We start from the raw sequence: 24,631 nt of genomic DNA, 5'->3' as shown, positions 1-24,631 counted from the left end.
GAAGTGGGGAAAAGGTATGGACAGTATTAGTGGGCACAGCTTCATTGTGAGTACAGATGTTTAGCAGACTCTGTCTGTTTTCAGTAATGAAAGTATTTGTATTCTAAAGAATAAAATGTAAATAATGGCCCTTGGAAAACACCAGTGTGGTATTTGTTCTTCTACGCAAATCTGTTTCTAATGATGCTGTATTTTGAACTCCAGGTTCATAAAAACAAGCAACAAGCACCTGTGAGGAGGGATGGATATTAATTCTTGAAAGAAATCTCCAGAAGCAAAACGTTGCTGTCTGTGCTGGCAACACCATTTATGAAAGGGAGGGGAGGAGGGACCAGGCCCGCTCGCACTCCTGACACAAACGTGCTCCAACTTGAGGCTTCTGTTACCGGGAAGCGCTGCTGCCTGGGCTTTTACTGCTCTCTAAGAGGATGTCATGGTTCAGTGATGCATTTTGTGTCTCTTACAAGTTTGTGAATCAATGACAGACTCTTAGTTTCTCCAAAATTGAATTGATGCATCCTATGATAACTTAACTTAAACCTTCCCAAAGCATTTTCAGCCACCTGTGTGTATGCCATCCTCTTTAAAAGCAAGGGGCCACAGGCTTTTCAGCATGCCCCAAAGGCTGACTAAACCCAAACTGTCCAAAGATTATAGCAGGGCTGGTTCATGACCGTATTTAGTATGTCAGATGGATGTGTAGTGACCTCCATGTGCATGGGTGAAATTCTGACCCTGCTTCTTTAATGGCAATGCTCGTGTTGACTCCTATGGGGCGAGGATTTTGCCCAGTGCTCTGCTAGGGGAACAGCTAGGGTAAGCAAAAATGCTGCTGAGCAGAGGAATAAGTTAGATCAGAAGAAGTCATAAGAGCTTTCTTGCATGTTCTCTAACATCCTGACTGGAGCATGGTCACAGTCTGTTTTAAGGACTTCCTAAAGCTGGCGGTTGCCAGGGCAGGCTGTGGGCTGGGGATGGCTCGGGTTTCCTGTTCCTTTTGCTTCTTTACTGCTTTAACTGGCTGCCACTGCTCTCCTTAACTCTTCTTCCTCCTTTAAAATCAATGCAAATGCAATTTGAGATCCTGCTAGACCCTTCCATGAACAAATGCTAGTTTCTTCTGCAAAAGAGAATATAAACCACCTACCACATTTTCTTCTCAGGATCATCTGGACTGCATGGGGCTCTAGCAAATGTGACGACATCGTATCAGGCCTCTATAACTATGTTTTCCAAGTCATTTGTCCTAAAGGGCGCTCAACTGAACATTGCAAGCAAGCTGTTCCTGTGCAATGACAACTGCAGAGATGCAGTTCATGACAATGGTGTGCCACAGTTTTCTTATTAAATTCGGTTGATCTAAAATCCTTAGGTGAGTTTGACCTTGAATCCTCATTTGTTGATCTGACCTTCTCTGAAAGATGTCTAAATTAAAACTTTTTTTTTTTTTTTTAATACTTCAGGAAGTGTTTTTTTAGCTGGTTTTGAGCAGCAACTTTCAGAGACTTTGCCAAGCGCTGCTCAGAGAAGGCTCTTAGTAGCTGTAGGAATAAGGGTGTCCTGTTTTCTTTTCCTGGCTGGTAGATGCTGAACAACATCCCTGTGTTGTCTGCAGTTCTTGATGTGTTTTTGCAGCTTACGGGCCTTACCTGGAAGCTGTTGACACCTTGAAACATGAAGTGCTACCATAGCTCCATTAACAGGTTTCTGTCCCAGTGGTAATGCTTACAACCCCTCTGCCGGTCACTTTTAGGCAAAAGCCCTCCTTTTTTCCCTGTCTGCTCTAACACCCTGGCACTGATCCCATCATCCTTGAGTTTCACAGAAGCATCTGCATAAACAGTTTTGCAAGACGAAGGTCCGTGCCCTGTGTAATCAGTGATGGAAACTGCTTGCTCTTCTAACAACATGAGTTTGGATAAGGGTTGAGTAATGACCATTAACTTAAAATCTCCTACAGTTAGTCATCCTGTCATAGCCTCCGTGTTCAGAGTTGTATTTAATAATCTAGCCTCTGTTCCGCTCCTGCTTTAATCTTTGCTCAAAAATGGAAGCCTCTTCTGATAACTTTGAAATTACAGAAGTATTACACCCATTTTTTCATCATACTCTCCCTTTTGGGAAAGAGGGAAGTAGCTGGCACATTTGGACTCTGCCCTTGAAGATAAAGATGAGCTCGTTAATAAGTTGGAGCCTTAAAGGCATTTCCTGAAAGGCAGTCGTCTTCTGAGCCTTCTGGGGTTGCTCAACACAGTGAAGCGAGAGGAGGAAGATAAGAGGTTGATTGTAGTGGGTTGTTTGGAGTATACAGAGGCCGTGCAGTTGTACAGCTGCACATTTCATCAAATAATCATTTCCTTGATATATGATCATTATTAAATACAAACATAATGACTCCAATAAAACAATTGAGTCTCTTTCCTACAGTCTCTCCCTGTTGTCTCTCTGCAAGGTTGAATGGCAAGCAAGCATCGAAAGAAAATTGTTTATTGCCGACTCATTGTAGTGTCGTGGTCCACAGGCTTTCGTTTAATTCTCTTACATGAAAAAGGTTTTTGGTCTTTTACAGGCTGAGGCAGGAATAGGGAGAGACAGGGAAGATGAGAGCAAAAGCACGTTTTCCTTGCAGAGTTGCCTTTTACTTATGAGAAATAAGGCTGATGTTATCACCCACTTTCTAATCAAATTTGACAAGAGCATTTTGTTAAGGCACTTTCTTTGAGTGGGAATTCTGATGAATATGGCTCTCGTCTCCAGTTTCGAAGTATTACTTTACACCGTTCCCAAGCATTGTTTGCCTTAATGGATGAATTACTGTGGTATGTCAGAGAAGCAGATAATTCACAGCCTCATTTTATAAACCAAGAGCTCAAGGCACAGTAGTGTATACTTGCATAGCTGCAGAGCAGCGAATGGAGCCCAGGTCACCCACCCAACATACTCTTGGTTTGATGAAAAGTTTGCTGATGTGGCCTTAGTATTTCTCTTCAGGAAATTACAGCTACTGCAGAACATCATGGCTTTTTGCCAGGGACCTGCTTGTAAGTGAAGTGGAGACGGGCAGTGCTTTCGGCATATTCCCAATGCACTTTGTTTCAGATGCTTTTTTTGCCACCAAGTCTGTGTGTTGATAGCACTGAAAAGGGAGTTACCTCCACTTGGTCTTCTGCCTGCCCGGCTCATGGCTCTGTCCTTGAGTAAGTGGGCAACTGGTCACATACGGAGCTGGTCTTTTTGAAAAGATAAACTCCAAGTTAATTTGAAGGCTGAAGCAGGTTCTGTGTGACTGTGGCATAGCCCAGTACAATGAACTTCTTACCAGACTTTGAATACTCAGCTGCATAACCAATACCAGGATTTGCACACACATTAAGGCTGCTTGTAAGGTCTCTGTTTGCAGAGTATGCACCTTGGGCACCCGCTCCTTCTGTGAGTAAACAACTACTGTAACATTGAATGATAATTTCTATAAATGATATGTTGCTCTTGTTGAATAAGGCTGTCTGGCTGAGACTGGGTAAAAGAAGAAAACCAAATTAATGTCCCGTGTTATGTTTGGACGTTTTCAAACCGCTGTGGCGGTACAAAATGGTTCCCTTCTGCCAGTTGGTGTAGCGAGCTGATCCCAGCCCTTTGGAAACTGGGGCACCAGTGTAGTTCTGCTGGTGGGAACCAGCCTTTGCAGAAGCCTGCCGGTAGCCGAGAGAAACCCTTTGAGCCACACATGTTCCTGGAAGGGCTGCTGGACGCATGGGTAATGCCACGGTGCTCCAACTCAGTAAATCAAGGGGTGGTGAGAGGTCTGTGTGTAAATTTTTTTTTGCCTTCTCAGGAAGCATTTTGATTCTTTGCAGATAATATAGTTGGGAACAGGTATGTAGGGACACTTGGACACAGTTTCTACCTCTGCTGATCCAGTGAGTGCCAAAATTAAAAAGCTCCTTGTCTCTTGCAAAGGTTTTCTCTCCTACACTTAATTAGCCGCTGGTAACGTTAGCTATTAAAGGGGAATTGAAAATGCATAGTGACTTTATTGTAGCAGCGTGTGTTGAATGAAGACCAGTTCCCCCTTTCTGGGGCTGAAGCTGCTGGCACACGACAGCTTTTCAGCGCGTGCCTGCCACCCGCCCCCCAGGCGCTTTTGGGACACCGCGGGGCCGTAAGCTGCCAGGCGCGTGGTGAGATGGCAGCGGGCTGCGAATGAGAAGGCTGTGAGGCACAAAACCAAAGCTCACTCCTGTCTGCGTCCAGCAGCATTGTGAGCCCTGTGGTGAGAGGCTGTAGGGAGCTCTTTAAATGGTCCTATAGCGAGAGGGGCAGAGAGGGCGGCTGGGAAGAGATGTATAGGGGACATGCCCTGGCTGCATGCGTTATGTCAATATTTTGCGGTACTGTGGAAATCTCGTTTCCAAGGGAGTTAAACTTGTTTTATTCTGAGTTCAGTTTATTGTAAACTCAGTTGATTTAGGTAGCAAGTTATGATTTTGCAGAGGAATTGGAATCGTTTTTTCTTGTAGCCATTTGGAGCGATTGTGTTCCCCAGAACTTCGTTTTTAGGCAGATTGTGTTTATAATTCTAAGTGCTGTTTGGGAGGGATATGCACTCTTCAGGGAGGGCTGAATAGCACCTTTCTCAACAAATGGTTGGCAAGAGCTGCTGCTTCAGGAGGTCAAGTCACCTCGCTGACCCTCGCCAGCCCTGTCCGATTCCCCGCACACCTCGGCACAGGATGTTAAAATGGAGCCTCGCCAGCCCCAACCCGCTCCCCGCAGCCCTCCCAGGGTCCGCCCACGCTGACTGAGCTGGGGCACTGGCTCAGCCCTCCCAAACTTTCCAGCAGTATCCCTCCTTCCCCTTCTCAAGCAGGCTCCTAAACCAATCTTCTGCAACACCTTGTTTCCAGAAGGGGCTTTAAAAACTTCTTGAAACCATTTTTTAGCCTCTTCCTTCACTTTGTTAGCAGAGTCTTTATTCACAGAATAAAATTAACACCTCATACTTCCATGCTCTTGTACACTTGTGGTTAACATGAAGTTTCAAAAGGTGGGAAGAACCAGTAATCCCCCTCAACCCCAACCAGTTGGGTTTGGGGTGGTTTTTTGGTTTTTTTCCAGGCTTTATTTATTTTGTTGTGTTTTTTTTTTTTAAACAAGCACAACTACCAATGCATAGACCTAACTTTGTATAGCTGTTTTGGTGACCCTGCCCATCCATATGTACTATGTGTTGAGGAAATTGGGTTTTGGGGTTATTGGGGTTTTAGTTAAAATTATGTTACCTTGCAATTTAATATTAATAGTAACTGACCCTTGTTTCCTAGTCTCCAAAACACATGGTGCCTTATTTCCTATTTATTGTTCTGAAAGACTCTTCCTTTTTTCATGTAACAGGCTTAGGAAAGCAGTATCACTTAACCATTGACAGTCCTTAATATTCTGGTATTTCAGTGAGTTTTCTACCTGAAAAACCTGCCTTTTGCTTAAACTCAAGTGGGCATTGTGCTGGTGATGGCCGTGGAAGCGTTTGGTTCATTTCTCCATCCCTGCCATTGGTGGTGTGCCACATTAAGCTCCAAGTTATTTTTATTTGGCAGTGGCGTCAAAGAAAAATGGCCATGTACTGAGACAGAGATCCGCTTTTGGTTGTGGACTTTGTCCTCTTCCTCCAGTTGCTTTCTCTCCATTACGCCTTCCCCATCTCCTGAATTGCTTGTCGAGTTACCAGAGTCTATCACAGCTTGTGCAAGTGCAGCGTCGCCGGAAGAGATGGGTCCAGGTCCAGGCTGGAGCACATATGCTTTTCCCAGCCACCCGTACGCAGCGAGGCTACAGCTCTTCAGTGTTACCAAATAATATTATTTCAAAAGCTCCTTATGAAAACATGAGTAATTGGGCAAGTGACAAAGGACTTTCTGTTTATCTTTTTGAACAATGGAAAATACCAAATAGCCACAATTTGTTCCAGTTATTTAGTGTCTTTGTTCCAGAGCCATTTCGTGGGCACAGGATTTAATTCTGCAAGAATGCAGGAAGATGGTGACTTGTTTTCGTGCTTAAAAAAATAAATAAAATGGTTAAAATTTTCGAGTTCCTTTACTAGGAAAATATTTTTTACTTGCACAATACCATTCTTAAAGCCCGAGGAAGATATTTTACTGTACATTACAAGTCTAAGGTTATTTTAATAATAAAACGAGACTTTTAAATAGAAGCTGATATCTTCACCGTTTTGGAGAATACTACAGTTTGGAAAAGCTTCGTACAATGGTTGATGTTTGTACACTGAGAATAGTAGATTGGGCTTGCAAATAGGAACTGAGCAATTGTCAAAACTAACACTAACCAAACTGAAATTACATTGACATTTAATAGGCTGATCAAAGCTGGTAATGCTGATTAAAGTGGGAAATGGAGGAATGTGAGCTTTTAAAAGGGAAAACTTCGGAGGAGGAACACTTGCAAAAAATTATTCTTGCTGTCATGCAGTTGTCAGAAACCGAGGCGAGGGTATAGAGCAAATAGTGCCATCTTCTGGCAATGTCATGAAAAATATGTGCGTGGTCTGAGGTGGCAGGTTGGGTGGTACACTGATGGTAGGTGTCAGGGATACACGGGGCAACGTGGAGGATTAGTTACGTATTCTGGAGGAGCAAAATCTTTTTGAGGTAGTAGGTCTAGAGAATCTAGGGATGGGAAAATCGGATCGAATCGCCTAGGCTTATTTGCAAAATGTGGAAATAAACTGTCCGTGTGAAAATAAACAAGCCTACCTGCTTGCCAGCATTGCTTCTTGCCTTTTGACATCTCAAACCCTTTTCTTTTAACTCTTCTGCCAAGGAAGGACTTTATGTACTGAGTGTACCTCATGGTACATGAAGCTGCTGGGAGGAGCTGTTTTTTAATCACACTTAATTGTTCAGTTCTGGTCTCTGGATGAACAAGAATTAATCTCTTCCCAAGGTGGGAGATACCCCTGAGGTCTGCCTGGTTGATTCTACAGTTATTATGAACCTGTTTTACAGCTGCTCTGGAAGACTTGGCACCTGCCTGCTGGTTGACGTGCCCACACCACAAGCAGGAATCTCGTCAGGGGTCTCACCTGCCCTTGTGGTTTGTTTTTTCAGGTGGTACCAGAGAGATTGGGTCTGCTCTCACCAGGATGTGTATGAGGCACAGAAGTATAGAGTCCAAACTGCGGCAGTTCTCAAGGTGAGTGGCTCTGTACCTGGCCTGGAGCTCGAGGTTTGTCTTTCATTTGCTACTGGGGAACACCTGAAGCTGTTCACCAGCGCTGGCTTTCCAGCTGATCTCTGACCCTGTCACTGAGAACAGCAGTCGTTTTCTCCCCCGCAGCACACCAGGTGTTGTGAGCATGCAGGGTTTGCCACCTCAAATCACTCTAAATGCTGCAAATTCCCAGTCGGTTCCTGTTGCTTGGTGCTGAGCAGGTGGCTGCTGATGTGACCAACCTGCCTTTCTTTCAGGACTTTAGGCTTTGTCACTAAGTTTTAAAGCAGCCGCAAGTGTTGTGCTGCTTCCTCAGCTTACTGGAGAGCCCAAACAGCTTGTGGCCAAGAGAGAAACTTCCAGAAAACAAGTATGGAAAAGGCAAATTCTCTCATCCCCTTTTTGCAGTTAAAGTTAGACTGTAGAGGTAATGGGAGAGGATCAACTCATGTGTAAGCTGGGCTATACATAAACAGCCTACTTCTGTAGTAAGTAGTAGTTTGCATGTGTGCCTTTTTTAACCAGATTTAAAAGTTATACTTGACCTGAGGTGAACCAAAATGATGCTTCACCTGCCTGATGGCCAGGGGTAGTTTCTTCCCTTTTAAAATAAAGATATTTATGAAATTGGCTGTGAGGAGACAACTTTAGTCTCTAGTTACCCCAGAGTTGGCTGTTTAAATGATTCGATCCCAATCTCATTAATTAGTGGAGCATTACTAGTGCTGCATCATGGACTCCACTGATGAGAGGTGAGGCACATCGGTGGGCAGGATGTTGTTTCCTTGTACAATTGCTGTCTTCTTGTGCATATACATGTGTTATTTAGGTTTATAATCTTTGTGGCTGCATGAACCTTTCCGGTCTTCAGAGTATCCATTTAAACTGCCCTTTGTGTGACAGATGAGTAGGTTCTAATTGTTTACATTGGCCCTGTTTCGGGTTACTCCTCTGGTTTTACGCTCTGTTCCTCACTGTCCTGAACTTCTGCGCAGTAATTCTGGTTATCTTGTGATGTGGATTTTTTTTTTTTTAATCCAGTCCTTTCTTTTGCTTTCTCCAGCATAAACATTTTTATGTTCTGATATTTACATTGTGACACTGGTAGCTGCCGCAGCAAAAAGTAAAAATACTCCAATATTGACCTTGGCTCTCTATATAAGAATAGGGGCATCTGCAGGATTTGATTGCTCTTTGTGTTTTTTCAACAAAATTAGTGCTTTAATTGACTGTCTGATAAACCCACTTCAAGAACAGATGGAAGAGTGGAAGAAAGTGGCCAATCAACTGGATAAAGACCATGCAAAAGGTAGTTACAGAGGAAGAATTCTTTAATAGGAGTAAGATTGTAATATCAGCTTTTCTTCCTCTTTTCATGTTTGTACTGGGGAACTGAATGACGTGCTTAAATATGTATAGCAACTTTTCTCTTCTAAAACACTCCTTTCCCAAAGTGCCTAACAAGTTTTTAACCCCTGCATATCCATTTTGAAGGTTTAGTTTGCAGGACCTCAAGGGATGGGTTGTTTTTCCAGGCTGGTAAGCAGTGACTACTTTGAACTCTGTTCGCCCACTCTCACTTTATGATCTCCAATAGTGCTGAGGATTGGGGATGCCGCATCTATCTCTGCAAAGCCCCGGGGTGTAGTTAAAAGCTAACTGTAAGACCATGTTATGTCTTAGACATAGTGCTCTCCAGAGAAAGCACAGCCCTGTAAAACATTCACCATCATTGTTTTATATCTGATGCCATACAGAAATGTGCACCTGGGGGACGGGAAAGCTGTGTCGTTGGGCGTGGGATGCTCAGGGCTGCAGTGCTGATGGCAGCTCCAGAGACTTTCCTGGGGGAATGGGCAGGAGGCAGCAGTCTTGTACAGCAAAAAACATGTTGGTAGATGCCCTGCAAAACTTGTATTGGGGATGATGGCCCTCTAGCCATGGGTACTGAAAGCAGGTTGCAGTTCACCACTGACCCTTTGAAAATTGAAGACTTTTGCTATGTCTGAAAGAAGCAGCATCACCAAAATTTATTCTGGGGAGGGTGAGAACTGATGGGAAGGAGTGTGCTTGGCCTCCAAAAGAGATTTGCTTCTTGCCCCACTATTACTGTGGTCAAATAGAAGCAGCTAAATCAGCAGCTCTTGAAAAAATTTCCACCTTGTGCTGCAGAGTGTTAAGCAGATAGTGAGCAGGAGGGAGGAATCACCTGGGTTCCTGCAGGTAGGGGTGACCCTGGCCAAAGTGGCAGTGAGATTTAGGGTTTAGTAGGTAGGCTTGGGTGTTGGGGGTGCAGTTGGCCCCGGGACGGTTCCTGTGCCTGCCAACAGCCTGCTTCTGTTTTTCCATCTATAGAAGAGTAATAACATTGACTCCCTTTGTTAAAGTGTATGTCTATATGTATATACATGCATACATGCCTTTTATATTTTTTTTTTTTTTTTTTTAAGTATCAGTTTTCTTCTCTGGTACCTTTAGTGTGCCTGGACTAGAGGTGGAATATTTTGTTCTGGGACTTTAATTCTCCCAGGATTTGCAGCTCATCGAAAATCAGGACAACTGTAGTGTGTTCCACTTCATCAGAAAGAGCTGGCAATGTGACCCTTCCTTGGGCAAAGTTTTAGTACCCTCTCCCTCTGCCTGACTCTCATGCTGGAGAGGGATCACAGGATATTCTCTGTTTGCCATTTCTGGATACTTGTTTTTGAACACAGATGTTTCGAGAAACCTGTCATCTCTGTTTTCCATTCCTGAGAGTGGATGAGTCTCTGAAATGAAAAGCACTCTAATTTTGTACTGTGTTCTCAGTTGTTATTTCTGTAAAGGCTTTGTTTATTTGGGAAAGATTTTGGTATGTGAATGTGCTCACACCCTAGAATGTTATATTAAGCCTATATTAGCTTAGCTATATAATATAAGCTATATTAGCTTATATTAGCATTTTGTAGTGCCTATATTAGGCACTACAAAATGCGAGTTCTAAGTTGCTTTAATTAATAGTAGCTGTCCTCTTAAAATTTGTAGTCTAATGTCTTTAAACATAGCCTTTTCTATGAAAAACACTCATTTTGACATAGAGTATGTTGACAATAGAGACTGTGTATTTTTTCAGAATACAAAAAAGCCCGCCAAGAGATAAAAAAGAAATCATCTGACACACTGAAGCTACAGAAGAAAGCAAAGAAAGGTAACTTGCTTCATACTTGGACTGTTAAAAACCTTTTGTGCTGTGCTCATTGACAAAGATTGAACAGCGATAGGACTTTCTATTGTAATAATTCGGTCCCCTGTAATGTATTCCTGGTACGTATTTGAACACCAGGGTACAATTACTATGTGTCATTTAAATCATATTCTGAAGCTGCTGTCTAATGTTCTTATACAAAAGCCTTAAAACTGTTTGTACAAAGTCAATCATGTTTTAAAATAGAGCTCTTGCTGCTAACTTATTCCTGTTAGGAACGTTGACACTGTCACATGACTTGTGCAGATACCTGTAAAATTTTTTAGAATCTTTGGAATAATATAAGAAAATCCATTATGTAAATGTTCTGTAACTATTAACATTTCTCACTGTTCTCCCTTTCTACCACCTTTCTTCTTTTTTTTTTTTTTTTTTTTTAACAGCCTGTAATCACCTAAACCTTACATTGTTCCTCAGAGTGTGAGAAGGTGGCATGGGTTGTTGTCAGGGGGAGGGCACTTGGCAACCATAGAAAACTAAAGATGAGTAAGAAAAGAAAGGGAGTTCTCCGCAAAGGCAATCTGTCTTTTAGCAGTGGAATCTCGTGCTCCTGTTGCTCTCCCACCACCGTCTTGTCACAGGAGTTTCATCATCATGTTAATGGAAACATGCATCACTGATAACTGCAGCATTGCCACCACTAAGGGTTTTACTTGGCCGAGTGCAAACCCCACCAAGCTTTGGAAAAATTATATGGAGCTTGTACAGAAGCAGGCTTTCTGGTTCCCCTTCCCGGCATCGGGCTCTTCCCTGCCGGGTAGGAAGTGTTCTTTGAGCAGCTCTCAGCCTGCAGGTTGCAACTTGTGCTTCCCCTCCTGCCTAAAAACTGTGAGCCCAGGGAGAAGCAGAATAAATGCTGGGGCAGGGAGTTTGTTGAACTTTTTAAATTGTATAAGTGTTACTCAGAACAGGCAAGCAGTCTCTAACTGGCCTTCCTAATAGGTGAGTCAATAATTATGCTGGTAGAAAGCCACGTGACTGGAAAACTGGTCTTGAATTTTAGCTGACTTCAGATGAGGGGTGAGGGAGGGAGAGACGGAAGCCAGCAAGAGGGAGCTTAGCTCAGTAAGCTCTGTGTGTCAGTCTGACCGTGGAAAAGTTTAGTGTTTTAAATCAGAGTGGTCATCTTTAGGGGGACATGATATTTTTTGTGACAAGATTTTAGTTTTGGGTGATGCGTAAACATGTTTCTCATTCTGTGTGATGAATTGTCTGACTTCAGATCAACAGCTTTAGAGAGTCTGTGATATTCCCTCCGTTTCTTTTCCTTTCTTCCCCCCTTTTCTGGTCTCATCGCTTCTTGTCCCCGTGCGATACAAAGCAGCCCTCAATGCATGGTAGGTGAGAGCTGAGAAAAGCATGCCTGTGATCTGAAAGGAAGGAACCGTTTTTGAACTTGTTTCTATGAATTGACAGCTATCCACCTCCCTTTTATCCTGCTTCTGAGTACTGAATAAATCAATCTGCAATCCTGGAGGAAGAGACAGCATTTCCTGTAAGGTGGGAAGAGGAGGGAGAAGCACTTAAAGCCTTCTGGAAAAAAAAACCCCAGTGTTTTCATACTGCAGATGCCACCGTAGGTGTCTTTCAGCAGTGGTTAAAGCAAGTAGACTTTCTCCTTGAATTTTCTGGGTTCCTGTCTCCCTCCCCAAATGTGTGCCATGTCTAGTGATGAGGGTCAGCACACTGGTGTCTTGTCCTCCTTCAGGATTAAACATCTTTGAGCGGGGAGTGGAACAGGCCTCATTTTGCTATCATTTTTATAGCAGCTATGCTATGACTGAAGACTTTTTTTTTTTTTTTTTTTAATGTCATTCTCTTGATTAATTTTGCTGTTAAGATATGCTTGTGGAGTTGTCAGTGAACCTGCTGTATTTCTGTGCTGTGTCCCTCAGAACTGCTGTCACACACGTGGTGTTTGAGTCCAGAGCACAAACCCAATGGGACTGAGGTGGGGTTAAAGCTGGTCGCAGAGAGATGCGTATGGGGAATGTGGAAGCGATGAAGGCTTGCAGGTAGCCAGTACAGGGGAAGGGAGGAGCTGCAGTATTTTTGAGGAACTGAGGGTTGTTCTCACGGCCCCTGGTGAGGAGAGGTGCGGTGAGGTGCTGAGGCTCATATGGACATGGCAATGAGTGCCCAGAGCTGCTGGCCCTGTGGGTTCCCAGCACGAGTGGGTGGGAGGAATTTCGCCCTGTCTTCTTGCAAGTTATCTACAGTGCTAGATATAGAAGGAAAAAACAGTAGCAGGTGGTTTTTCCCCTCTTTGCCTTTTTGATCCCTGCCTCAAAAGAATAAAGCATTGGTCTGAGTGCTGTGTCAAATGTTATGAAAACTTTTTTGTACGTACCCACCTTGACAGATCTGTTTAATGTGCTACGTGGTGAAGTATGTTGCTCTTGCTGTCACTGAGGGCTAAAAAAAAATCAAGAAGGGGTTTATTTATAAAATGATAAAGTTGCAGAAGCGATTCTGCTTTAAGTGACAAATGAGGTTTGAACTACAGGCAGGGAAACTCTTGGGCGAAACTGTCCTGGGAAGCATGTGGCTGAGTGCATGAATGTCTTACTGTGTCTTCAACTCTCCTGTTTCCCTGTTGCTCAGACTTTTTTTGTTCTGTTCTTCCTCAAGCAGGTCCTGTCCCTTTGATTTTTCTGTAAAGTTACTGACTCACCTATGGAAACTCTAAAACAACCAATTCATTCCCTTCCTAGCACTTATAGGAATTATTTTTGAATTAACCTTACGATTGTCTGTGGGCAAGTGAGATGTTTGCCGAATTCTGGATTTGCTTAAATAGCGTGCATGCTACTAAAAACATCCTTCAAGCTTTTTCTGCTGTGACTGAATGGGAAAGTGGTTTTCTTCTGCTTTGCGCAACTTCAGATCGAAGAACTCAGATATAACCCTCTACTTTTCTCATCTGCATCATGGCATTGGCATCCTCTCTCCCTGCTGCATCAGGCTGCAGAGGCTCCCTCTCGTAGCCGATGGCTGCAGCATGCGTAGCAGCTCCTTGCTCCTTGCCTGCATCCCGAGGATGTTTGGGAGAAAGGGCCGTGGGCTGAGTGGCTTGTCCCAGCAGGAGCACTACAGGTTGGGCACCCCACCTTAGCACTGAGGGGCTGCATATGTTGGGGTTTGCCTGTTCTCTGGCTTGTGCATGGTCTGTTTGTTCTGGTTCCATGTGGCCGAGTTGAAAGTTCAGGCTGGGCATTTAAGAGCGTTTATTAGAAACTGTGTTTGCTGAGTAGGTGTGTTAACCGCAATAAAGGTGTTTCCAAAGCTTGAAGTGATGGGGAAAACACCAAGCTTTCCAAACAAAACAAAAAAGGTGTTAGGGGTCCTTTTTGGAAGTTTGCTAGAGTATATCTGGTAAAATGACAAGTCTGTGTGTAAATTAAGGTCTCACATTTCAAAAGACCTTACGGGTATAATGTTCATTCTTTTACTTGTCTTTGACTACTAAAAAAAATCCATATGAAGTCTAAATAAGTGCAGTCTAAATAGGACCCTGGTGCACCTCCCAGATCCATGCAGTCCCTAGGGGCGTCATGGTGATCTCCAAGGTGCCTCCTTTCCCTTACGCCCTTGTTCCCAAGGGGAAGGGGCTGCAGGGCTTGCTGTCCATCCCAGGTTGAAACTTAGCTCTTGTCTGAACAGATGAAGCTAGGTGAGTGCATGGAACTGCATACAGCTTCTAAATTGCTCTTGTGTTTTCAGACAAACATTGGACATCAGAAGTCAGCCCAGCTAACCTGAGTCAGCAGAATAATTATGCATATATTTAAAATAAATTCCATGTTTAGGTTTCTGCTGAGTCAAGGCCTCATAAGTGGATCCATAGCTGCTAGAAGCTGTCGATGCTGTATTGAATTCAGAGGAGAGACAGCAGCTGTGGCTCTGCATGTTACCATTTTGGAAGGTTAACAAGATGCATGATTCTTAGTTTTTAAAAAAAGCATCAAGTGACTAACTTAATTTATGACAGAATGTGTATGTACACCCTGGAGTGCATGTTGGCTTTATTTTCTGTGTTTCAGCTTGACTATTAATGATTAACTAGGCAGGTTTCCCTTCTGCCTGTAACTTGACTGGTAGGTTTCATTTTCAGGTTCTTCATGGGACACTCTGTGGGAGCTTTGAGGAAAATGTTTAAACCCAAGCAGATTTGTGATAAGGAGTTATATGTAATGCTCCCAATAATATAACACGTGTTAATGTGAACACTGAGTTTTATCTTTAAGCCATTCGTAGAAGTTTCTGCAGAGTGCCCTTAACGTTCAGTACAACATTTCATCTTGTGTCCCATCAATGTTGAGTATCCAAACTCACAACTTCTACTTTTGAGTATGCAGCAGTTTGGGAAAGTTTTCTTACTTTTAATGAAGTTGAGAGAGTAGAACATGATTATGAATTTACTGTAATGCTGCCAAAAGTGCTTTTTCTTCCCCTCCTCCTGGTTAGCAAAGATGAGCTGTTTGTGTTTTAGAGCCTTTGCAGCTGTTTTTGTGTTACACTCTGGTCATTGAAACTGTAATACTGTTATACTCCTCTCAAGGATGATTGCACAAACCCCATGACTCTGAACTGAAAAACATAAAGCTCTTCAACATAATTATAACCGAGGAACATCTCAGTTCTTAAAGCAAATGGTGACCCTCTCGTTCAAGTGCTTTGCACTCTTTCTGTTCTTGCACTTGCCCTGTCTGGAGTGGCAGGCTGGGGAGAGAGGACCCCTGGCCAGACCCTTTCTCCTTCTGGAAGTAGCCTTGTTCCTCTAAATTGATCAAGTGTGGCATGATGACTGAAGTGAGAGCCAGGACTCACTGTCGAGTCAGTATGATACAGCTCAGAAGGAGGGAAGCTAATGAGCAAATTATCCTTATCTGTGGCAGGGAAAAAGTCCTCTGTGGATGAGGCCATGGTGCCTGCGGGGAGGGGGTTTGGTGGTTTTGTTCTTTTTTTTTTTTTTTTTCCCTCCCCCCCATGAGCTCGTAACATGAGCTCCACTTTATCAAAATTCAGTGAAGACATGTTGCAAAATCAGTGACCGGAGATATTTCTTTGATTTATTTTCATTCCTTGAGTTTTGAATGCCTCTTGATAGTTCCCCTCTTTTTGACAGCAAGCCAGGTTCATTGCAAAACTTTATATATAAAGTTTTTTAATTAAAATACACGTATCATGGTTAATCTTTTTGATGTTCTTCCACATTGCATCAGCAATTAGTTTTTCATTTAATTAACAATCTACTAATGTAATTGCAGTAGAGAACATCAAAAAGCATGGTGGTTACCAACGCAGCACCCACCTAGAGTTCTGCAAGTTCCCGAGTTCCCTCTTCCCTACGAGGGGGTGAGCTTTGTGCCGCTTCCTCAGCTGGACCAGAGTTTGACAGATGCCTGTGTTGTGCACTTTCTCTGAAGCGTGGGTTAACATGTTCTCACCTAGGAATCTGCAAGCTAAATGAAGTTCCTAAACTGGTTTAAGTCTCTTAAAATTAAACTGTATGGTAAATAACCGGGAGTTTAATTTGCAACAGCTCATCAGGAAGCAAGGCTAATGCATTTGTCTTTATCAGCAACGGAAGAAGTCAAAACAGTCTAGTCCAAACTGCTCGCTCTCTTGTCTTGGCGCTGATGATAATGTCTAAACTCCAGGAATGCTGGAATACCAGTTTGACTTTTTTTATTTTCCTTTCTGTGTCAATTTTGTGTCCTGCAATTTCTCACCATGCGCACCTGCCTGACAGCTGAGGCTCTGGGTAAGTCTGTGCCATGCTGTAACCCTGGTGGCTGGTTTATTGTAGCCCTTGCTGTGGCCTTTTTATGGTGTCTGGTCTCCACTAACTGCCTAGACTTTAATTTCTAAAGAAACTAAAATATCGCCTATTCTTAATGAACAAACCATCTTTTGATTTATTTTCTTTTGGCATCTAATTGGAACACTGTAAAAGAAGAAAATCAGTATTGTAGATAAACCTCTGGTTTATTTTAGAAAGGGATTAACATGGACTGATAAATCATGTCATAGCTGGGAGAGAAGTTAAATGGAATAGACATGTCATCAAGGTGATGTTCAAATAATTGAATATCTTATTGTTAATATGACTTTTAAAGTCTAGAGCTTAAAGTCCTTAGTGTTGTTCTTTGTAAACCTGTGATCCAAGTCCCCCTTTTTTCTGAAAATCGCATGCACCTTTCTTAAACGATAGATAAGAAATCACTATATTTAACTTCATGCTGGGGAAGGGGTGGAAATCAGCATCATGATTATCTCCTGCTGCCTGATCGCATCTCAAATCTGTTTAAATTGGAGTGCTGTTTCAGTTGTATTGCAAATTTAAAGTAGCTGCCTTGAGATCTTGTAAATGAAACACGGTGTTCCTGAGTTAGAGAGAAATAATTGTACCTCCACATGTAGGTGTAATGATGTAGGTGTTGCCCTGGACCGATTAGATCGGGAGATTCTCAACCAAGGCGCCTCAGCTGGGCTCCTGGAGCTGGGCACTGTGGTGCCTGCTGCTTGCCCCCTTTTTTGAAACCACTCTTCGTGTTTTTCCTGGTTCGTAATTCAATCTGGAAGTTTCCTTCGGTAACTTGGAACTTTTAAGGGACAGCTTAGCACTTCTGAACACTAGCAGCTGATTCGGATCACCGGTAGCCACCAGAAAGACTCAGATTTGGTTGCTGATGGGGTCTGAAGTTCACCCCAGCAATGAGGTTTTCCACCTTTCCATAAACAGTGGCAGAATTCTTCCTTTCTCAGCCTAGATCCATAGGAGTTTAGTTGTTGGCTTTACTGTGCAGGACTTAGAGGGATTATTCATCCTGGCAGCTGATAGGCGCTTGTAAAGAAGGTGATGTGGGAATGCATGACTTGGAGCCTGCTTTGGTTTGTATGGGTAAAGGTGTACTCAGCATTGTCTCACACAGTGTAAATTCTGCCACTCTATGTAAAGTGTCCAGTAGTGAATATTCAAGTTCTGTGGAGACACCTAAAAAGTACAAGGGAGCACTCTTTGAGTGAGAATGTGGAAAATAATAATTTCACCAATATTTGCTGCATTAATAACAGCATTGACTTCATCAGTCAGACCTGCGCTGAGAGCATTTAAAAATCATTGTTCTCCTTTGCTGTTGCTGACAGCTTTGCTAGTTTAAGTTGTCTTATAAAATATAGGCATGAAATTGGGTTGAAAATTAGATTTACCTTTTTCCTTCTCCCTAATACATTTCCTTTAGAACGATGGTTATTTAAGAAGCTGCATGAGGCTTTCAGCCAGGATTCACACAGAACGTTGTAAAACCGCAGTTTTAATGCATGTTGGTCCTTTAAAGCTCCTGCATGTCATGGTAATGATGCGAAGCACCTGTTCGGAAGGTAACATATTAAGACTGTCCTCGGAGTAGCAGTGGATTCATGTTAATATGGATGAGAAGCAGTTCAGCTCTCTGCAGTTCATGAGCTGTTACTTGCCTATGTCAAGCCGCAAGTCCCAAGGCTGTTGGAGCATGGTGGTGCCGGAGAAGTCAGTCCACAACTTCTGGCCTTGCATTTCTGCTCCTCTCTGCAACACCAAAGCTCCACTTTGAGAAAGGCTGGATTTGAATTTCTCCTCAGTTTTCTGATTGTTGACTCATTCCTCCTAATGCAACTGGACGTGCTCTTCAGAACCGTCCCTGCATCATGTTCATGTCTGGCTGGTTGCAGACCAGAGACCTGTGACTACATTTGACGATTTTGACCATTGTTAATGCTGATTGCTTTGCTGGGTCATTCAAACCTGTCTGCAGCTGGGGTAGGAGTGTCCTTTCCGGTGCACTTTTACAGCTGCTCCATGATGAGACTGTTCTGGAACTATTTTCTGTCATTACGATAGTTGTGTTGGTTTGGAAATTTCTCCAAATGGGTAACCTAAAAGCCAGAGAATGTGGGCTGGAGAGAATAATCAACTGCCGATGTTTCTTATGAAAGTGTGCCTCATGTCCACAGCAAAAATAATGCAATCAATTGTCAGGGATGCTGTAGACAAGTGACCTTCCCCTTGTAATTCAAAGGGGAAAAGAACTGCATTGCTCTCCAGTGGTCAGTGTTCCATTCTGAGACACATAGTGGATTCAAACTAGCAGGGACCCAGAGTGGGTGAGGAGCAGAGGTGATGGGCAGTTGGCCCTCACGTCCTCAGTGTCCTCTGGATGTAGGAGTGCTGTCAAGGGGCTCAGCTCTGCTCTGCTTAGCAAAGGAAACTGGTTAAATTGGGTAGAGATCTCATCCCTCAAATTCCCGAGCTGTCTGAGTGCCATGGGAGGCAGCTGGCGATTCAGAGAGTGGGAAGAGTTATGCCTGATTTCAAAAGACTTGCTGGATTGATGTCTGCATTATATAGCTTTCAAAGGATGTTAATAAAGCTTTCCTGCTCCTAAAAGATGAGTTGCATGGAGACATCGGGAGAGAGCTGTATTCATGCCATGTAAACTTCTGACTTCAGAGCCTCATCTAAAGGATTCCCCTAAGCTTGTTTCCTGCTCTGAATTACACCCCAGACAGCTTGTGCGTTTCGTAGGTGCCCAAGAGCCATAACGTAAAAATGGGTCCGTGAAAGTAGCAGTGAGGAGATGGAATGGCTGTTAATGTCCTGACTCACGTAAAGGAATAAAATGGAAACTTCGTAGAGGTACAGAGGATGTCGGAGAGCGATGCAGTTTTACGTGCGCTTTTGCCGATACACAACTTGAACATTATCCTGGTAACTTTGTTGAATTGAGTGAGTTACACAGGTGTAAATGAGGTTTTTTTTTTGCCCACATCTTGGGTGTTCTGTTGTTCTGGTCCAAGATGTGCTGCTCTGTGAGGTAAATTACCAAAATTCACTCTTAATTGAACCCACTTTATCAGTGGAGTCCAGTTGCTTTCTAAGCGTGTGCCTTCTCACTGTGTAGGCGCATGCATTTAACAAGGATTTACTGTGTTAAGTGCATGATCATATGGTGGAACAGCTGAACGTTTACAGCAGTTCTCCAGAGCTGAACTAATGGGTTTGTGATTTAGTTCTCAACTAATATATTTTGCATTTGGTACATCCACGCTAGCGAGGCAGTATCTAGGTTTAAACAATGCGGGATTGTTTTACCCGTTGTCATTTCCAGGCAGCTCTCAAAATAAGGGGTCTGAGCAATAATGCAAGTCTCAGTTTTAGGAATTTGAAAGAACAACTCCAGAGAAGTGTATTAAAATGTTTAATCGCTGCATCTGATAGCAAAGGAGAGTGTGAGGAAGGGCCTGAAATGTACAGGATGGTCTTCAAGCAGAAGGGCCCCATTTGTCTCCTAAGGATGACGAGAAGGCACAGGACCTTCAGGGAGTTATCCAAAATTCTTCCATAACTTGCTTCTGACAGATGCTAATTTTGAGAGGAAGCAGATGACTGCAACTTCAAAGTCAGCTATTTTTGAAGTTACTTACTTCCAAACCAGTTTTATGACCACATTGCACTGGTCAGCCTGATCCAGAGGATCAGACACTGGGTGTTCCTGCTGGTCGTTTGGTACCCAGGTGACCTTGGTTGGCAGTGGCCGTGCCGGTGTTGCACTGCACCTCGAGGCTCCATCACAGAGCTCTGCTTGTGGGCATCTGTGCTGTTTTATCTGGACTGTGTCTAACTGTACAGAGGAGATTTGGATATATCCAGTCCGTAATGCCGCTAAGCCAGCATGATTATCTCTTTGCTTCCATCACTGCTCTCTTTCCTACGGCTCTGGCTGTGTTTTAGTGCAGGGGAGCTGGTGACTTCACCCCGCTCTGGAGTATTGAAGAAATACATATGATAATAAGGCAAAGGTTTTCCTTTGTAACTCTGACCTTAATTCATCTGCATTGTGTACTACACACATCAAGAGACTTCTTTCTTCCTCTTGCTTGTAGCTTTAAATCTTCCATGCAGAAGGGTTATTGTCCATAAAAAATAACTTTGGCTAGCTGCTTGTAACTCACCAACCATTTTTCAATGTTACCTTCCTGATATTTAGCAACAGCAGCATGAATATGTACCTGGATACTTAATTTGCATGTGATGGTGTTTCTGGGAGATTTGAGACAAATTTACACAACTGAGGTTCTTTACAATATTTAGGAGTGTAAGCTGCATGAAAACGTGCAACTGCAACACTGCTGACTCAGTAACACTATGGCTAAGCAGCAGCTCTTCATTCCTAGAGGAATAAATTTTTGGCATGATGCAGAGTAAGCAGTTGGTGCAGAATAAGATACTTAACTGTCACATAAAGTTTTGGTATTATGAGTTGACTGTAATTAACGCAGTGAAGCTTTTTGATTGCAAAACATTGGATCTTTTTTATTTCCATAGACAAATACTGGATATTAATATGTATTTGAAATGCTGATAGTTGGGTTTTTTTGTTTTTTTTCTTTTGGACTTCGGAATGAAGAAAACTGTTTTAGCAGTTGCTTGCATGGAGTATTTGAATCTAGTGGTCCAACAATCAGTAACATGTTCCTAATATCATTTCATATAGGAGATTCATTCAATCCTTTAATGACTCTACAAAGTTGTCATTAGGATGTTGCCAAGCACAGAAGTAGGAAGGAAGAGGAATGTACCTGGGTTTAGTGATTAATATCCTCCCAATTAGTAAGATGTTGATTTTTAGGAAGGATGATGGGAAGGATTTATACAGCTGACACTTTGAGAAGGTCCTTGTGTAAAATGCTGTCTTTGGCTTGTTTAAACCTTTCAAATTGAGACAGATTTCTGTTCTCTGCAAAAGGAAAAAATTGCTATGAAATGCTTGATTTAATTGGGAAAAAAAATCTTACTAATTTAATCAAGGGAAAATGCGGGTTGAGACTTGAATTGCAAAAGCACAATCTGGCAGCAGCACTGGCTGAAAATAAGGTCCTCTATGGAGATCCACAGTTTTGACAAAATGTACTCTTGATTGTTTCCTGCATACAGGACGGGGTGACATTCAGCCCCAGTTGGATAGTGCTTTACAAGATGTCAATGATAAGTACCTGCTGCTTGAAGAAACCGAGAAGCAAGCTGTCAGAAAAGCTCTGATCGAGGAGCGCGGTCGATTCTGTACTTTCATCTCGATGCTGAGACCTGTGATAGTAAGAGCTCTCTGTTTTAAGTTGGTACAATTCACAAATTGAGTAAGTGGCCAAAAGCCTCTAAAAAGTTTGAGAGTAGCTTGTTATGTCTTAGGAATGAATCTCTAGACCCATAGAAACTAGCCAAAATTCAACCTGCACCTCTGCCTAAGAAGTGATGAGAGCTGGGCTCTTTCTTGTAGGCATTTGAAGTAATTCAGTGACTGCAAGACACTGAATGTTTTCAAGATGACTAATGGGAAAACAATGGGCACAAAGACTTAAGTGGGCTTGAGTTCCCTATGCATGACGACCTGAGACATTGCTAATGCAGTTTTTACCACTGCTTTTTTTCTTAACATCACATTTTAATATAAATCTTCCTTACTCCTACTCCAGCGCTAGGACTGATAAATGTTTCAAGACCTCCCCTGTGTATATAATGACATTATCTGACAGATTGCAGGCTGCTTCCGTGCAGTTTTCTGGCAGCTCTTTTCCTCCTACATGACAGCTTTTTCAGTTCATTGAAAAGGTTTAAGTATATTTTTATAATCTCAGGTTGTCTGAAGCCCAGCGATGAATCGTTTGTGGCTTTGTGCAAGCATGATGCATTTCTGAAGGGTCTCCAGCATACTGGGAAAATGTTCCCAGTGCTTGTTTACAAAGAGCATCAGTCTCAACAGAAAACCATGGTTAGAGAGGTAGGGAGGTGATGGCTCAGCAGGAGGAGGTGAATTGCAGACTCTGAGGACCTGGATGAAACTATCATGGTAGCTGTGGGATTACCATGGTAATTTACGGTGCAGGAATCATCTGAGTTAGCTGTTGATGTAGCTTGAGCCAGAATGAATCACAGCTGTGTTAATGCTCTGTACCTGTATAGTGCCTTTATCTCAAAGTTTCCTAAAACTAGCAAAAAGTACAAGTTTAACACCTGTTTAGGTTCAAGGTTAAAATCCTCAGGGCACATTAGTGAGTACACATAGAAAAGTTAAATCTTTTCTGAATGCAGCAAAAATGACACTCTTTTTCTGAAGATGTCACAAAAAGAAGGCTGAGACTTAACCTCATTGATGAGAAAGGATTTCTGGGCCTCAGAACTTACAGCAATCTTAAAGTAGGTATAAAAGTCTAAATTAGTATTTCCAACCTTCTTTCATAAGCAGTGATTGCTGAATGGGCAAAGGAAAAGCAGCTCCGCTGGGCATTCCCACAGTCATCAGCAAAAAGAAAAAGGTCATGTATTGTGTTATGGGTCTGATTTTTAAAGCCCAGGCTGTGATTAGCCTTGCTCTTTTCTCTTTTCAGGAAGAAGAAATATCAATGCTAGGAGAAATAACCCATTTACAAACCATATCAGATGACCTGAAAAGTCTCACCATGGATCCACACAAGCTGCCATCTTCAAGTGAACAGGTTAGCTCTTGTTACCTGGAAAACATTTTTATTTGTAGCTTGTACCAGTTTTCCTTTTGTGTTATGAGGAATGTTGACTACTGCCATTTAGTGGCTTAATGTTATGTTTTGTAGACGCTTCACTGCGACAAGGTCATTTTTAACATAAGCAATTTTAAAAAAAACATTTTGAAGTACCAGCTGAATGCTCCTGAAGTATTTGGTGAGACCAGTGTGAAGTGGTAGCAGTAATACTTCTGAAGTATATGAAGATGCCCAATTTCAGCTGCAAGTACATGAGGAATGAGTGTCATCTCCTCGCCCTAGATTTGAGCATCCCTGTCTTTAAGTGGTCACAAGATTTCTGGGATTAGATAGCTTGATGCAGTCTAACATTTGAGCATTTTTCCATGCTGTCCTTAAAATGCATAGGAAAATGTTTATCATTCAATGACTCCAGCTAGGACCTTTTTCTCCAATCCTGCTGTGTGAACTGAGTTTTTCTGTCATACCTTAATCACCTTATCATTGACCTAGAAGCATAAAGGAGGGAAGCTCTGCTGTGGTTGAATATTGGATCTTTGATTAATTTTTTAAAACGCCACAGTTTTTAAACTCTAAGGCTGTAATAGGTTTTTTTTTAAGGAAAAAACCCAAACCAAAACAGCTTACAGCATGCATAAAATAAATATCCAGTTTACTTTTTAAAGATTTTTCCATTCAAATCTGAACTTCCCTTCTGCGAAAGCAGCCCTAGTGTTGAAGTATGGTAGTTCTGGAAAGCCAAGCATGAAGCTGACTTTCCTGTGTTATGTACACAGTGTAATTCTGGAAGAGAACTGAGGCTGGGTCAATTGGCCCTGAATGTTTGTAGTGGTGACAAATGTTGTATGACAAGCAGATGCTTTCTGTTAATAGGGGGAAAAATTTTTCCACTTCCTTGATGCTGTTGATTATCTTTCATCAGGTAATTTTAGATTTGAAAGGTTCTGATTACAGCTGGTCTTATCAGACTCCTCCATCCTCTCCCAGTACTACCATGTCCAGAAAATCTAGTGTTTGCAGGTAAGTAGCCTGGTAATATTTAATTTTAACCTGTTTAAAATTAAAGGGGGCAAAGGGAGGCAAGTTCAGACTGTGGTATCCATTTGTATGCATACTTAAATCTTAAACAACTCTCAATGAAATCAATCCCTCATGGTCTTTCTCCGTTTAAGTGTGTGACTGGGAATATTAAAAAGGATGGGCATGACTGAACAACTTTTAAACTCAAGACAACTTGAGATGCTTTTGATTCAGTTCTCTTGAATCCATTTCAGATCAAAGAGCAGACTGTACTGATCTAAGCTCTGAGATTGTTCATTCATAATTTCCTTTTCTGTTTTTCATGTGATGACTTTTTAGATTATTCTAAGTAGCTGTTACTAATCAGTAAGTTAAACTGTTTGAAAAGGAAAAACATCCTTGGCAATTGCCCTATCAGTCTGATAGATGGAAATGCTTTTTTGATACAAGTTTTTTTGACTGTTTAATGCTGTCTAATGCTGTCCTGAAATATGTTGAAACACTGGGTTCTGTCTATGCTTTCTCTGTAAAAACTGTTTTCTCTCATAAAACAGTTTAGTAGCATGTTGCCTCCATACCCTG

General features: G+C 42.4%; 1 protein-coding gene across 6 annotated transcripts in view; it reads left to right on the top strand.

Moving 5' to 3' along the window:
• Positions 1-24,631, top strand: part of MTSS1 (MTSS I-BAR domain containing 1) — a 126,319-nt gene that overhangs the window by 85,555 nt on the left and 16,133 nt on the right. For all 6 annotated transcript variants that reach the window (XM_035903419.1, XM_035903417.1, XM_035903418.1 and 3 more), the window contains exons 4-9: positions 7,125-7,209; positions 8,445-8,536; positions 10,340-10,414; positions 21,450-21,607; positions 22,898-23,005; positions 23,952-24,049. In XM_035903419.1, coding sequence (XP_035759312.1) covers positions 7,125-7,209; positions 8,445-8,536; positions 10,340-10,414; positions 21,450-21,607; positions 22,898-23,005; positions 23,952-24,049 — 616 coding nt within the window. The remainder of the gene's footprint in view (positions 1-7,124; positions 7,210-8,444; positions 8,537-10,339; positions 10,415-21,449; positions 21,608-22,897; positions 23,006-23,951; positions 24,050-24,631) is intronic.

The sequence above is a fragment of the Egretta garzetta genome, unplaced genomic scaffold (assembly GCF_000687185.1).
Source record: "Egretta garzetta isolate BGI_Z169 unplaced genomic scaffold, ASM68718v1 scaffold50, whole genome shotgun sequence".
Lineage (NCBI taxonomy): Eukaryota > Metazoa > Chordata > Aves > Pelecaniformes > Ardeidae > Egretta > Egretta garzetta.
Note: the sequence above shows the minus strand (reverse complement) of the source record. Positions and strands in the feature narration are given on the sequence as shown.